General features: G+C 46.0%; 1 protein-coding gene across 1 annotated transcript; it reads left to right on the top strand.

Moving 5' to 3' along the window:
* Positions 1-554: 554 nt before the first annotated feature.
* LOC124152684 lies at positions 555-12,021 on the top strand. The gene is made up of 7 exons (XM_046525714.2): positions 555-743; positions 1,383-1,461; positions 4,718-4,794; positions 6,973-7,044; positions 8,064-8,244; positions 11,008-11,178; positions 11,687-12,021. Exons 1-7 carry the CDS (start codon positions 723-725, stop codon positions 11,932-11,934), a joined length of 849 nt encoding a protein of 282 aa, XP_046381670.2. The 5' UTR covers positions 555-722; the 3' UTR covers positions 11,935-12,021.
* Positions 12,022-16,048: the final 4,027 nt, after the last annotated feature.

Consider the following 16,048-nt stretch of genomic DNA (forward strand, 5'->3'; position numbering starts at 1 on the left):
TCACATTATACAAGAGCGGCGGTATCTCACATAATGCAGGAGCGGCCGTATCTCACATTATACAAGAGCGGCCGTATCTCACATTACACAGAAGCGACCGTATCTCACATTAAACAGGAGTGGCCGTATCTCATATTACACATGAGCGGCCGTATCTCACATTTTACAATAGCGGCCGTGTCTCACATTATACAGGAGCGGCCGCATCTCACATTGTACAAGAGCGGCCGTATCTCACATTAAACAGGAGTGGCCGTATCTCATATTATACATTAGCGGCCGTATCTCACATTTTACAATAGCGGCCGTGTCTCACATTGTACAAGAGCGGCCGTATCTTACGTAATAGGAGCGGTCGTATCTCACATTATACAGGAGCGGCCGTATCTCACAATATACAGGAGCGGCCGTATCTCACAATATACAGGAGCGGCCGTATCTCACATAACAGGAGCGGCCGTATCTCACGTTTTACAAAAGCAGCCGTGTTTTAAATTATACTAAAACGTCGGTGTCTCACATTATAAAGGAGAGCCGGTATACTATATTGGCCGCCTCAATCCCACTGACCATCATAACGAAAAAGCACTGTTAATCCATAGGAGCTGTTCCAATTCTTATCAGACGCTGCCACACCGTGCTATCTGTGTGGTTGTGCATGGACATACTGCTGATAAGAGTTCCACCTCACAGCCTTGTGTGTCAGACCTCTTAGGACCAACATGGCGGACTTTGTGCAGTTGGTGAGTTGCTTGTTCCGCGAGAGACTTTCACCGCTGATGATCATTTTCCGTATATACCTTCCTACCTACACGTGTCCATTGCTTTCAAATTTGAATGAAACAAGTAGTGTATCCATATCTACATGTATATGTTTGATTATTGCACACCTCTAGCTGAGAGGGCGGTCGGGTAACCTCGTGGTTAAAGCGTTTGCTCGTCACGCCGAAGACCCAGGTTCGATTCCCGACATGGGTACAGTGTGTGAAGCCCATTTCTGGTGTCCCCCGCCGTGATATTGCTGGAATATTGCTAAAAGCGGCGGAAAACCATACTCACTCGCTGTGGAGAGTTGCGTCCCTTGGGAACGCCAGAAACCTATGATTGTGGGTTTGAATCCCGGTTCGCCCCGATTATATTTCTAGGTTTGTCAGCACCATACCCGTGCTCGTGGGTTTCACTGAAGTGGTAAACATCCGAGACCTACATCACTTCAGGGTTACCTCCCACATTAAGCTGACACGCCGTGATGTAACTGGAATACTGTTAAAAGCGACGTTAAACCGAACTCACTCGCTCAAGCTGAGATATTACTCGTATCCATTATACGATGAATACTGTTATGCAGAACACTGATCGACTGTTCAATGCTTGACCTTTAGATGATGACCCTTCTGCTAATGTGTAACGTCATCGGCGCAACAGATGAAGAGGACTTGTCTAAACGCCAGAACGTCATAGGTACATCATACTTTATTACATCTAACTGAACTAGGAATTCCTTGTACATCTACTATGACGTGGTACCTTAGTATGTCTCTCCTTGAAAAAGACCGCCTCCGTGGTCTAATGGTAGGGCGTCCGCCCGGAGAGCGGAAGTTCCGGGGTTCGATCCCAAGCCGCGTCATACCAAAAGACGTTAAAAGATGGTACTTGTTGTTACCCTGTCTTGCGATCGGTATTAAGGGGCTAAAACAAGGACAAGTATACTGTGTCTGAGTGGGGTATTAATCTTAAACTGCGGCATGGTATCTCAGTGAGCTAGCACTATAAATCGGCATCAGTCCGGACTAGTACAAAAAGCCACACACACACGTGCATGCACGTCGCTATATAAGTGCAATAATCTTGGATGCGATGTTAAACCCCATTTCACCTCACTTCTTCGAAAAATGTTATTAAATCATAATCCCTTGCCCCTCATACCCCGAGTGTATGTTTAAGTAGAATATATGGCTGGTGCCTTGCGCTGGTACGGTAATATGATAGCTGTATCAGTGAAGCTTGTACCTGCTTGAACTTTGACCCCCAAACAAGTGATTGACAGTGTGAGTAAAGATAACAATCGGAGCAGAGAGAAAGCTGTGCTTGGTGGTCACCATATACGTTTTGTCCTCCCCATGAACGCGCGACCCGTGAAGATTCCGGGGTAGAATAGGTCTTCAGCAACCCATGCTTGCCGTAAAAGTTGACTATGCTTGTCGTAAAGGCGACTGACGGCATCGGGTGTTCAGGCTCGCGGACTTGGTTGATGCATGTCATCGATCCCAATTGCGTGGATCGAGACTCATGATATCAATCACTGGATTGTCTGATCCAGACTCGATTATTTACAGACCGCCGTCATATAGCTGGAATATTGCTGATAGCGGCGTTAAACAACAAACCAACCAACACACCCCTGAACGCGCTGCCGATGTATCTGTGACCTGTGAGCACTGTGACAATGTATCTCTATGACATGTGAGCACTGTGACGATGTATCTCTATGACCTGTGAGCACTGTGACGATGTATCTCTATAACCTGTGAGCACTGTGACGATGTATCTCTATGACCGGTGAGCACATTGACGACGTATCTCTATAACATGTGAGTACTGTGACGATGTATCTCTATGACCTGTGAGCACTGTGACGATGTATCTCTATGACCTGTGAGCACTGTGACGATGTATCTCTATGACCTGTGAGCACTGTGACGACGTATCTCTATAACCTGTGAGCACTGTGACGATGTATCTGTGCCCTGTGAGCACTGTGACGATGTATCTCAATGATCTGTGAGCACAGTGACGATGTATTTCTATGACCCTTGAGCACTGTGACGATGTATCTCAATGACCAGTGAGCACTGTGACGATGTACCTCTATGACCTGTGAGCACTGTGACGATGTATCTCTATGACCTGTGAGCACTGTGACGATATATCTCTATGACCTGTGAGCACTGTGACGATGTATCTCTATGACCTGTGAGTACTGTGACGATGTATCTCTATAACCTGTGAGCACTGTGACGATGTATCTCTATGACCTGTGAGCACTGTGACGATGTATCTCTATAACCTGTGAGCACTGTGACGATGTATCTCTATGACCGGTGAGCACATTGACGACGTATCTCTATAACATGTGAGCACTGTGACAATGTATCTCTATGACCTGTGAGCACTGTGACGATGTATCTCTATGACCTGTGAGCACTGTGACGATGTATCTCTATGACCTGTGAGCACTGTGACGATGTATCTCTATGACCTGTGAGCACTGTGACGACGTATCTCTATAACCTGTGAGCACTGTGACGATGTATCTGTGCCCTGTGAGCACTGTGACGATGTATCTCAATGATCTGTGAGCACAGTGACGATGTATTTCTATGACCCTTGAGCACTGTGACGATGTATCTCAATGACCAGTGAGCACTGTGACGATGTACCTCTATGACCTGTGAGCACTGTGACGATGTATCTCTATGACCTGTGAGCACTGTGACGATATATCTCTATGACCTGTGAGCACTGTGACGATGTATCTCTATGACCTGTGAGCACTGTGACGATGTATCTCTATAACCTGTGAGCACTGTGACGATGTATCTCTATGACCTGTGAGCACAGTGACGATGTATCTCTATAACCTGTGAGCACTGTGACGATGTATCTCTATGACCTGTGAGCACATTGACGACGTATCTCTATAACATGTGAGCACTGTGACGATGTATCTCAATGACCTGTGAGCACTGTGACGATGTATCTCTATAACCTGTGAGCACTGTGACGATGTATCTCTATAACCTGTGAGCACTGTGACGATGTATCTCTATAACCTGTGAGCACTGTGACGACGTATCTCTATAACCTGTGAGCACTGTGACAATGTATCTCTATGACCTGTGAGCACTGTGACGATGTATCTCTATAACCTGTGAGCACTGTGACGATGTATCTCTATAACCTGTGAGCACTGTGACAATGTATCTCTATGACCTGTGAGCACTGTGACGATGTATCTCAATGATCTGTGAGCACTGTGACGATGTATCTCTATGACCTGTGAGCACTGTGACGATGTATCTCAATGATCTGTGAGCACTGTGACGATGTATCTCAATGATCTGTGAGCACTGTGACGATGTATCTCTATGACCTGTGAGCAGATTGACGACGTATCTCTATAACCTGTGAGCACTGTGACGATGTATCTCTATGACCTGTGAGCACTGTGACGATGTATCTCTATAACCTGTGAGCACTGTAATGATGTATCTCTATGACCTGTGAGCACTGTGACGATGTATCTCAATGGCCTGTGAGCACTGTGACGATGTATTTCTATGACCTTTGAGCACTGTGACGATGTATCTGTGATCTGTGACGATGTATCTCTATGACCTGTGAGCACATTGACGATGTATCTCTATGACCTGTGAGCACTGTGACGATGTATCTGTGATCTGTGACGATGTATCTCTATGACCTGTGAGCACATTGACGATGTATCTCTATGACCTGTGAGCACTGTGACGATGTATCTCAATGACCTGTGAGCACTGTGACCATGTATCTCAATGACCTGTGAGCACTGTGACCATGTATCTCAATGACCTGTTAGGTCTTTGATGGTGCACCAGTCTGCCCTGTGAGCCCTGTGATGGCCCTTCGCCTTCGCAACACCTGATATGACATTGCCGGAACGATTCCTGTTCTTCAGACAGACGATGCTTTGAATGCCACGAGACAGACGCGCCCTTCAAGTGTCTGACACTGGCCAAATGTGGCAACGGTGAGGTAGGTATGTCATCTGTGTCATCGGGATCATCTACATCACCCAGTGGGCGGGAACATCTATATCACCCAGTTGGCAGGAACATTAATATCACCCAGTTGGCAGGAACATCTATATCACCCAGTGGGCGGGAACATCTATATCACCCAGTTGGCAGGAACATCTATATCACCCAGTTGGCAGGAACATCTATATCACCCAGTGGGCGGGAACATCTATATCACCTAGTGGGAGGAGACATCAATATCACCAAGTGGACGGGGACATCTGTATCACCCAGTGGATGGGGACATATATATTATCCAGTAGGTTCGGACATTTATATAATCCAGTGGGAGGGGACATCTATATCACCCAGTGGGCGGGAACATATATATTACTCAGTGGGCGGAGACATAGATGTTGCCAAATGGGCGGGGACATCCATATCACCCAGTGGGAGGGGCCATCTATATCACCCAGACATCTATATAATCCAGTTGGAGGGGACATCTATATAATCCAGTTGGAGGGGACATCTATATAATCCAGTGGGAGGGGACATCTATATAATCCAGTTGGAGGGGTCATCTATATAATCCAGTGGGTGGGGACATCTATATAATCCAGTGGGTGGGGTCATCTATATAATCCAGTGGGTGGGGACATCTATATAATCCAGTGGGTGGGGTCATCTATATAATCCAGTGGGTGGGGACATCTATATAATCCAGTGGGAGGGGACATCTATATAATCCAGTGGGAAGGGCCATCTATATAATCCAATGGGTGGGGTCATATATATAATCCAGTGGGAGGGGACATCTATATAATCCAGAGGGTCGGGACATCTATATAATCCAGTGGGAGGGGACATCTATATAATCCAGTGGGTGGGGACATCTATATAATCCAGTGGGAGGGGACATCTATATTATCCAGTATCGACTTTTCCATCAATTTCTCATCGACTTCTCAACATTGCACATACCCATCCAACCATTCCCTCACCCACCCATCCATCCATTCCCTCACCAACTCGACCTATCACTCATCCACCTATTCATTCACCCACACATCCACTCTCCGATTTATACACCCAACCACCCACTCATTCACTCAGCACTCAACAATCACTCACACATCTATCGATTCACTCACTCATCCATCGACCCACTCATCCATCCATCGACTCACTCACTCATCCACTCACTCACCCATCCATCGACTCACTCACCCACCGATCAACTCACTCACTCATCCACTCACTCACCAATCCATCGACTCACTCACTCATCCACTCACTTACTCATCCGTCCATCGACTCGCTCACACATCCATCCAATCACTCGACCATCCATCGACTTACTAACCCATCCGAGCACTCACTCATCCACTCACTCGCTCACCCATCCATCGACTCGCTCACACATCCATCCAATCACTCGACCATCCATCGACTTACTAACCCATCCACGCACTCACTCATCCACTCACTCGCTCACCCATCCATCGACTCACTCACCCATCCATCGACTTACTCACCCATCCACTCACTCACTCACCCATCCATCGACTAACTCATCCATCGACTCACTCACCCATTCATCGACTAATTCATCCATCCATCAACTCACTCACCCACCCATCCACTCACTCACCCATCCATCGACGCACTCACTCATCCATCGACTTACTCACCCATCCATCGACTCACGCATCCATCGACTCACTCACCCACCCATCCATCGACTCACCCACCCATCGACTCACTCACCCATCCATCGACTTACTCACCCATCCACTCTCACTCACCCATCCATCGACTCACTCATCCATTGACTCACTCACCCATCCATCGACTCACTCACTCATCCATCGAATTACTCACCCATCCATCGACTCACTCATCCATCGACTAACTCACCCATCCATCGACTAACTCATCCATCCATCCACTCCCTCACCCATCCATCGACTTACTCACCCATCCATCGACTCACTCACCCATCCATCGAATCCCTCACCCATCCATCGACTTACTCACCCATCCATCGACTTACTCACCCATCCATCGACTCACTCACTCATCCACTCACTCACTCACCCATCCATCGACTTACTCACCCATCCATCGACTTACTCACCCATCCATCGACTTACTCACCCATCCGTCGACTTACTCACCTATTATGTTACAGATCTGCTTCACCCGGGAGTTCACGGACCACAACGGGAAACAAGGTTACCATCTTGGGTGTGAAGAGAAACAGGTGTGAAAATATAAACCCTGATGTCTGTAAATCACCAGCACTGAAGACCAGTACATATACATATAGGTTATCTCGTCAGTTAGTTTTGCAAAGGCAAATACCCTCTATCAGGAATATGAAGTGTATATTCCTAATACAGAATATTTACCATTCCCAAAACACACAAGCGTGGTGACCTCTTTATCATGTAATGCCATTCTTAAAATGTCTTGTAAACAATTGTCTTCATCTCTCACAAGCGGCACCCGTGAAGATCCGGGGTAGAATAGGTCTTCAGCAACCCATGCTTGCAATGAAAGCCAACTATGCTTGTCGTAAGAGGCGACTAACGGCATCGGGTGGTCAGACTCGCTGACTTGGTTTGTGCATGTCATCGTATCCCAATGGCGTGGATCGAGGCTCATGATGTCAATCACTGGATTGTCCGGTCCAGACTCGATTATTTACAGACTGCCGTTATATAGCTAGAATATTGCTGAGTGCGGCGTTAAACAACAAACAAACACACAAACAAATCTCTCAAACGGTACCAAAACAAGTTTAAGTGAGTAATATTGAATTACTACACTCGTCCCCTTCGGATGCTGGGGGCACGGGTGGCCCAGTCGTCTAAGGCGCCGCGATTCGCTGTGCAGAGTTGCGTCCCTTAGGCACGCCAGGAACCTATGATTGTGGGTTCGAATCCCGGTTCGCCCCGATTATGTTTCTAGGTTTGTCAGCACTATACCCGTGCACGTCGACTTCACCGAAGTGGTAAACGTTTGAGACCTGCATCACTTCGGGCTTTCCTCTCACATTAAGCTGCCGCCACGATATAACTGGAATAATGTTAAAAGCGGCGTTAAACCAGACTCACCATTCACTCACCTTCGGATGCCGGTTATATTACTATTCGTGGACTTCAAAACGAATCTGTTTACGTCACTTTAGTTGATTAGATGGTGTCATATATACGGTATCGGACGAGGACTAACACTGTGAGCCTGCTGTATCCCACCGGAATATCCATATATCTTCAGCGGTGCCAGCTGTTCTCTAACGCTGCCACGTTGCTGGGGAGACGCGAGGCTGAGGACGGGGAGGATGACAGCGACCACTGCTTCCAGTGCTGTGACGCCGACGATTGCAACGCCCATCTATGTCTGGGATCTCTGGCTCGCAACAACGCCAGTCACCCTGGTGTAGGATATACCACGGGCAGTGAGTATCGGTGTATATCATATATCACAGGCAGTGAGTATCAGTGTATGTCACATACCACGGGCAGTGAGTATCAGTATGTATCACATACCACAGGCAGTGAGTATCAGTGTATATAACATACAACAGGGTGGGAGTATCAATCAAGTCTATATCACATACAACAGGCTGTGAGTATCAGTGTAGATCACATACCACAAGCAGTGAGTGCCAGTGTATATCACATACCACAAGCAGTGAGTGCCAGTGTATATCACATACAACAGGCAGTGAGTACGAGTGTATATCACATACCACAGGCAGTGAGTATCAGTGTATATCACATACCACAGGCAGTGAGTACCAGTGTATATCACATACCAAAAGCAGTGAGTGCCAGTGTATATCACATACAACAGGCAGTGAGTACGAGTGTATATCACATACCACAGGCAGTGAGTATCAGTGTATATCACATACCACAGGCAGTGAGTACCAGTGTATATCACATACCAGAGGCAGTGAGTACCACTGTATATCACATACCACAAGCAGTGAGTACCAGTGTAGATCACATACCACAGACAGTGAGTATAAGTTTATATCACATACTACAGGCAGCGAGTACCAGTGTTTATCACATACCACGAGCATTGAGTACCAGTGTATATCACATACCGCAGGCAGTAAGTATCAGTTTATATCACATACCACAAGCAGTGAGTATCAGTGTATGTCATATACCACAGGCATTGAGTATCAGTGTATATCACATACAACAGGCAGTGAGTATCAGTGTATATCACATACAACAGGCAGTGATTATCAGTGTAGATCACATACAACAGGCAGTGAGTACCAGTGTATATCACATGCAACAGGCAGTGAGTATCAGTGTATATCACATACAACAGGCAGTGAGTACCAGTGTATATCACATACAACAGGCAGTGAGTATCAGTGTATATCACATACAACAGGCAGTGAGTATCAGTGTAGATCACATACAACAGGCAGTGAGTACCAGTGTATATCACATACAACAGGCAGTGAGTATCAGTGTATATCACATACCACAGACAGTGAGTATCAGTGTATATCACATACCACAGGCAGTGAGTACCAGTGTATATCACATACCACAGTCAGTAAGTATCAGTGTATATCACATACAACAGGCAGTGAGTATCAGTGTATATCACATACAACAGGCAGTGAATGCCAGTGTATATCACATACCACAGTCAGTGAGTATCAGTTTATATCACATACCACAGGCAGTGAGTATCAGTGTATGTCACATACCACATGCAGTGAGTACCAGTGTATGTCACATACAATAGGCAGTGAGTACCAGTGTATATCACATACCACTGTCAGTGAGTATCAGTTTATATCTCATATACCACAGGCAGTGAGTATCAGTATATATCACAAACCACGGGCAGTGAGTACCAGTATATATCACATATCACGGGCAGTGAGTACCAGTGTATATCACATACCACAAGCAGTGAGTATCAGTATATATCACATACCACAGGCAGTGAGTATCAGTGTATATCACATACCACAATCAGTGAGTATCAGTATATATCACATACCAAATGCAGTGAGTACCAGTGTATATCCAATATCACAGGCAGTGAGTACCAGTGTATATCACATACCACATGCAGTGAGTACCAGTGTATATCACATACCACAAGCAGTGAGTGCCAGTGTATATCACATACAACAGGCAGTGAGTACGAGTGCATATCACATACCACAGGCAGTGAGTATCAGTTTATATCACATACCACAAGCAGTGAGTACCACTGTATATCACATACCACAAGCAGCGAGTACCAGTGTATATCACATACACCAGGCAGTGAGTATCAGTTTATATCACATACAACAGGCAGTAAGTATGAGTTTATGTCACATACCACAGGCAGTGAGTACCAGTGTATATCACATACCACGAGCTGTGAGTACCAGTGTATATCACATACCGCAGGCAGTGAGTATCAGTTTATATCACATACCACAGGCAGTGAGTACCAGTGTATATCACATACAACAGGCAGTGAGTACCAGTATATATCACATACAACAGGCAGTGAGTATCAGTGTATATCACATACAACAGGCAATGAGTATCAGTGTATATCACATACGACAGGCAGTGAGTATCAGTGTATATCACATACAACAGGCAGTGAGTATCAGTGTATATCACATACCACAGGCAGTGAGTACCAGTGTATATCACATACAACAGGCAGTGAGTACCAGTATATATCACATACAACAGGAAGTGAGTATCAGTGTATATCACATACAACAGGCAGTGAGTATCAGTGTATATCACATACCACAGGCAGTGAGTATCAGTGTATATCACATACAACAGGCAGTGAGTATCAGTGTATATCACATACCACAGGCAGTGAGTACCAGTGTATATCACATACAACAGGCAGTGAGTATCAGTGTATATCACATACCACAGGCAGTCAGTGCCATTGTATATCACATACCACAAGCAGTGAGTATCAGTTTATATCACATACCACAGGCAGTGAGTATCAGTGTATATCACATACAACAGGCAGTGAGTGCCAGTGTATATCACATACCACTGTCAGTGAGTATGAGTTTATATCACATACCACAGGCAGTGAGTATCAGTGTATATCACATACAACAGGCAGCATCCTTGTGTATTACTCCACAGTCGCGACTTCACAGACGGCTATGTCTAACATCAGATCCTCTCTGTTTTGTCTTCTCAAGGGTGTCCCCCGACTTTCGTGGCCGGACCTCGCTCGTGTTTCTACATGGCCAACTGGACGCTGTCCTGGGACAATGCCAGACTGGACTGCCAGCGACGTGGGGCTGACCTCGCGTCCGTCGATGACCAGGCCGAAGACTTCTTCCTTGTGGGGCTCTTCAACTCTGTACTAGGTGAGCTTAAAGGCAAACAGGACGTACACCTCTGTACCAGGTGAGCTTCAAAGCATACAGGGCGTACCATCTGTACCAGGTGAGCTTCCAGGCGTACAGGGTGTACACCTTTGTACCAGGTGAACTTCAAGGTCTGCAGGAAGAACATCTCTGTACCAGGTGAGCTTCAAGGCATACAGGACGTAGAACTCTGTATCAGGTGAGCTTCAAAGCATACAGAGCGTACACCTCTGTACCAGGTGGGCTTCCAGGCGTACAGGGCGTACACCTTTGTACCAGGTGAACTTCAAGGCATACAGGACGTACACCTCTGTACCAGGTGAGCGTAAAGGAAGGTGCGTACAAGAGTGCGTACTTGTACCAGGTCAGCTACAGGATATACAATATTGAGTAATGATGAACCTTCAAGAACTTCTTTTTTTAGTGTTTTTGCACAAAATCGTACACATTCAAGATTTGCCCACGTTGTGAAGCATGCTGTAGCAGGTGTTGTCTGTTACTATGGCAGCGGCGACTCATCCGGCTTATTATTGGCTGGGGGGATACTACATCATGGCTACCACGGAGTGGGCGTGGCTGGATATGGCACGTGTCCAGTACACGAGGTGGGGGCCGAAAGAACCGGTCACAAGCACCTACAACTACCGCATCGCCATGGTCAACCCCGCCTCTCACGCCACCTACACCGACTGGATGTGGTCCTCCATCACCGCCACCTCCGCTGAAGGCTTCATCTGCGAGAGGTCTTTCCTGTGACCGAATGTACCCATCTTGTGAAGTTAAATTGCCGGTGTAAGCTTTGAATTATTGACCAATAAACGGTTCCTTTTTTGTCAATATAAATAATAATTTCCATTTATTACGAAAGGTTGCATTAGTTACAGACCGACGTCATATGGTTGGAATATTGCTGAGTGCGGCTTTAAACAACAAACGAACAAACAAAGATGGTACTTGTTGTTTCCCTGCCTGGCGCTCGGCATAAAGGACATTTAAACGAGGACTGGTCGTCACGGAGTCAGTATAAGTGTGTATTGGATATAGTGCCTGCCCAGAGGGAGGATTGTCGGTGCTCCGATCTAGGGCTGTGTCATACAAAAAGATGGTACTTGTTGTTTCCCTGCCTGGGGCTCGGCATTAAGGACATTTAAACAAGGACTGGTCAGTATGGTCAGTATACTGTGTCTGAGTGGGGTATTCATGTTGGACGTTAAGAAGTGGTGTTGTGTAATATCCCTCACTATGATATTAGGACATTCGGAAGTGGTATGGAGCAGTAACACTCACGAAGACGTTAAGTGGATATTTTGGAAGTGGTGCTGTGTAGTATCGACCGCTTCCGTGGTCTTGTGGTAGAGCGTCCGCCCGGAGAGCGGTAGGTCAGGGGTTCGATCCCCGGCCGCGTCATACCAAAAGACGTTAAATGATGGTACTTGTTGTTACCCTGTCAGGCGCTCGGCATTAAGGGGCTAAAACAAGGACTGGTCGGCTCGGAGTCAGTATGCTGTGTCTGAGTGGGGTATTCATGTTAAACTGCGGCATGGTATCTCAGTGAGCTAGCACTATAAATCGGCATCAGTCCGGACTAGTTCAAGCAGACACACACACGTGCATGCACGTCGCTATATAAGTGCAATAATCTTGGACGCGACGTTAAACCCAATTTACCTCACCTCGCCTGTGTAGTATCACTCACAGCGACATTAAGTGGACGTTCTGAATTGAGCAATACCAGCATCTTAATCGTCATGGGAGTGTTAACTACATAAGTCACGTCCGAACAGAACATGTTGTCATATTCCCCCTCGACAATACCTGCAGTGGAAATGGGATTAAATCCTCCAAAATCAATTACCATGGTCATCGTCCATATTGTAACGAGGGGATTTCTAAATTGAAACGCAATCCACATATCTAAATTGTGAAATCAGTAAAACACCACTCAAATTCAATTTATAACCAACATATTATTTTCAGTTTTAGGTTAACAATCGCAAACAGCAATACACTGCGTCAATTCCGTATTCGACGTAATAAGCGCTCCGCTCTAATAACCGCCCACGGCGATATTTGCTAATATATTGGCTTGTGAACAATCCCAATTAGCACCCCTTCCGATTGATCAATGTACACAAGACTTATTTATTCGTGTATAATACGCACTCGTGTGTTATATGCACCCTTAATTATGGGCAATTAATCCTTTAATTGTTGCAAACTAAAACTGTTTCAGATTTGGTAAAATACATAACATGCATTAAATCTTATTCAATGTCACAGGAACTTTTGTTGTTCAGTATAGTTCTCTCTAAACATGATCTTTGCTTTCTCCTAATATCCATGTATTGGGGTACACATGTTTTACCAATGCATAACGTTGAAACATGGATTCTATCGTCAGGGATTCTAAATTACCCCGTTCACTGGATCAGTGTGCACTGGATTTTCACATTCTCAGCTCCCTGGGGAGTATACAACCCAATCTGCATGTGAGGCGCTAGAAGGTTAACAACCACATTACCATCTCATCCTACCGGGTACCCATTCACTGCTGGGTGAACAGAGGCACATTTCGAACAAAGTCACTTGCCTAAGGTGAGTGAGTGAGTGAGTATGGTTTTACGCCGCTTTTAGCAATATTCCAGCAATATCACGGCGGGGGTCTTGCCTAAGGAGGCACCACACGTGGTACTTGTGCATTTGTGTGGGACAGGACCGACGCCCTAGAAACTCTCAGGAGCAAAGCTGCTGAACGCGGTCGTCACGCCGAAGGCCCGGGTTCGATTCTCAACATGGGTGAAGCCCATTTTCGGTGTACCCCGTCGTAATATTGCTTGAACATCGCTAAAAGCGGCGTGAAACAATACTCACTCACTCTGGAGCCTTTACTCATCAACCGCCATATATCCCAGCACAAGCTGATATCGCTCCATGAATCATCTGTGAGGACGTTATAATGTATATTCCCGCGTGTGATAGGCTACATCTTGTCACGTGTGCATCATGTGTGAAGGCTTGTACTAAGTTGTACCCCAGCCGGCGTGTGAAAACAATAAACTGTTCTAACTGTTCTAGCTGTTCTAACTTCACGAGACCGTCTCAGTGGTGTTGTAGCTAGAACGTCCTTCCGAGAGTGGAAGGTCGGTGGTTCGATTCCCAGCCACGTTAAAAGATGTTACATGTTGTTACCCTGCCTGGCGCTCGGCATTAAGGGACTAAAACAAGGACTGGTCGGCTTGGGGTCAGTAAACTGTGTCTGAGTGTTGTATTCATGTTAAACTGCGGCATGGTATCTCAGTGGGTCAGCACTATAAAATCGGCGTTAGTCCGGAGTAGTACAAGTAGACACACACACGTGCACCACGTCGCTATATAAGCGCATTAATCTGGGACACGACGTTAAACCCCTTTTTACCACCACCACAACCACAGCGTGTTTTATCAGGGCTCGGTATATATAACGGAGGTGTTTCACACGCTAATAGGGGCGGTCGGGTAGCCTAGTGGTTAAAGCGTTCGCTCGTCACCCCGGGTTCGATTCCCGACATGGGTACAAAGTGTGAAGCCCATTTCTGGTGTCCCCCGACGTGATATCGATATTGCTGGAACTTTGCTAAAAGCGGCGTAAAACCATACACACCCACACACCCTAGGTCTCACACGCTAAAAGTGTATCTGAAGGGAGACAACTCCTGGAGTCATATGGGCACTATATTGGTGAGAACACGAAGTCCCTATGTCCACCCGTTTAAAGGGTTTGAATGTTTACAACGGTCCGCGATCTATTTAAATCGTGCCTAAGGACCTAGGTTCCTAGTATGTTTCAGTATCAAAGATAAAGTTTATATTCAAGATGTCAGAAACATTGTATATCCGGGTCTAAGTTTCCCAAGTCCTGACCCGTGACTGTGGAATTTATGTTTTTTAGGTATTTTTTTTACTAAAAGCCTAGGCAAGTCTAGATCAAACTAACCAAGTCTAGTTTACTTGATTCCTGAAAACAGAAGAAGAGGAAAGGTTCTTTCAAAGAATAACAATAATAATTTGAAAGACTAAGTGTTAGTCTAAAGTGTGACATATTCTGCCAGGTATCTGCCTCCGAGGGAGTTTTGAACAACTTTGGCCTTGCTCCCTGTGTGGTTATATTGTATAGAGATGAATGGAGGATTACATATCGAAGTCAGACAAACGTACATCCTTGTCTCTGTGTGTAGATACTGACAGGTATCTAGTACAATCTACCTCCGAGGGAGTTTTGAACAACTTTGGCCTTGTAGTTGTATTGTATCGAGATGAATGGAGTAATTGGATTACATATCGAAGTCAGACAAAATGTACATCCTTGTATCCGTGTGTAGAACGACCTTGGCCTCGCCATGAGGTCCTTGGCATAGACCTCGAGTGAGTGAGTGAGTTGGGTTTAACGCCGCTTTTAACATTATTCCAGTTATATCACGGCGTGTCAGCTTAATGTGGGAGAAAAGCCCGAAGTGATGCAGGTCTCAGACGTTTACCACTTCGGTGAAACCCACGAGCACGGGTATAGAAACATAATCGGGACGAACCGGGATTCGAACCCACAATCATAGGTTTCTGGCGTGCCCAAGGGACGCAACTCTGCACAGCGAATCGCGGCGCCTTTGATGACTGGGCCACCAGTGCCCCCACTGCCCAGTATAGCTGGGTCATGTGTCATAAACTGCCCGTTGCTGCCTTGTCTCAAGTATCAATTCCCGGTCGCTTCTATCATGCGGGCGAGCAGTCAATAGTATAACGAGCACCTGTAAATATTTAGGCTGTTGCTATACCCCGGGTCGACAATCCACACTTTCAATCCAAGTCGCCTGACCCACACGTCATCTGTATAATC

This window comes from Haliotis rufescens, unplaced genomic scaffold (genome assembly GCF_023055435.1).
Source record: "Haliotis rufescens isolate VD_foot unplaced genomic scaffold, xgHalRufe1.0.p SCAF_114, whole genome shotgun sequence".
Taxonomy (NCBI): domain Eukaryota; kingdom Metazoa; phylum Mollusca; class Gastropoda; order Lepetellida; family Haliotidae; genus Haliotis; species Haliotis rufescens.

Excerpts from the sequence above, each read along its gene's own strand:
- LOC124152684 (XM_046525714.2), top strand. The coding sequence starts at position 723 with ATGGCGGACTTTGTGCAGTTG. Across the intron at positions 4,795-6,972 it reads CCAAATGTGGCAACGGTGAG|ATCTGCTTCACCCGGGAGTT; the intron begins GTAGGTATGTCA and ends ATTATGTTACAG. Across the intron at positions 8,245-11,007 it reads TGTAGGATATACCACGGGCA|GGTGTCCCCCGACTTTCGTG; the intron begins GTGAGTATCGGT and ends TGTCTTCTCAAG.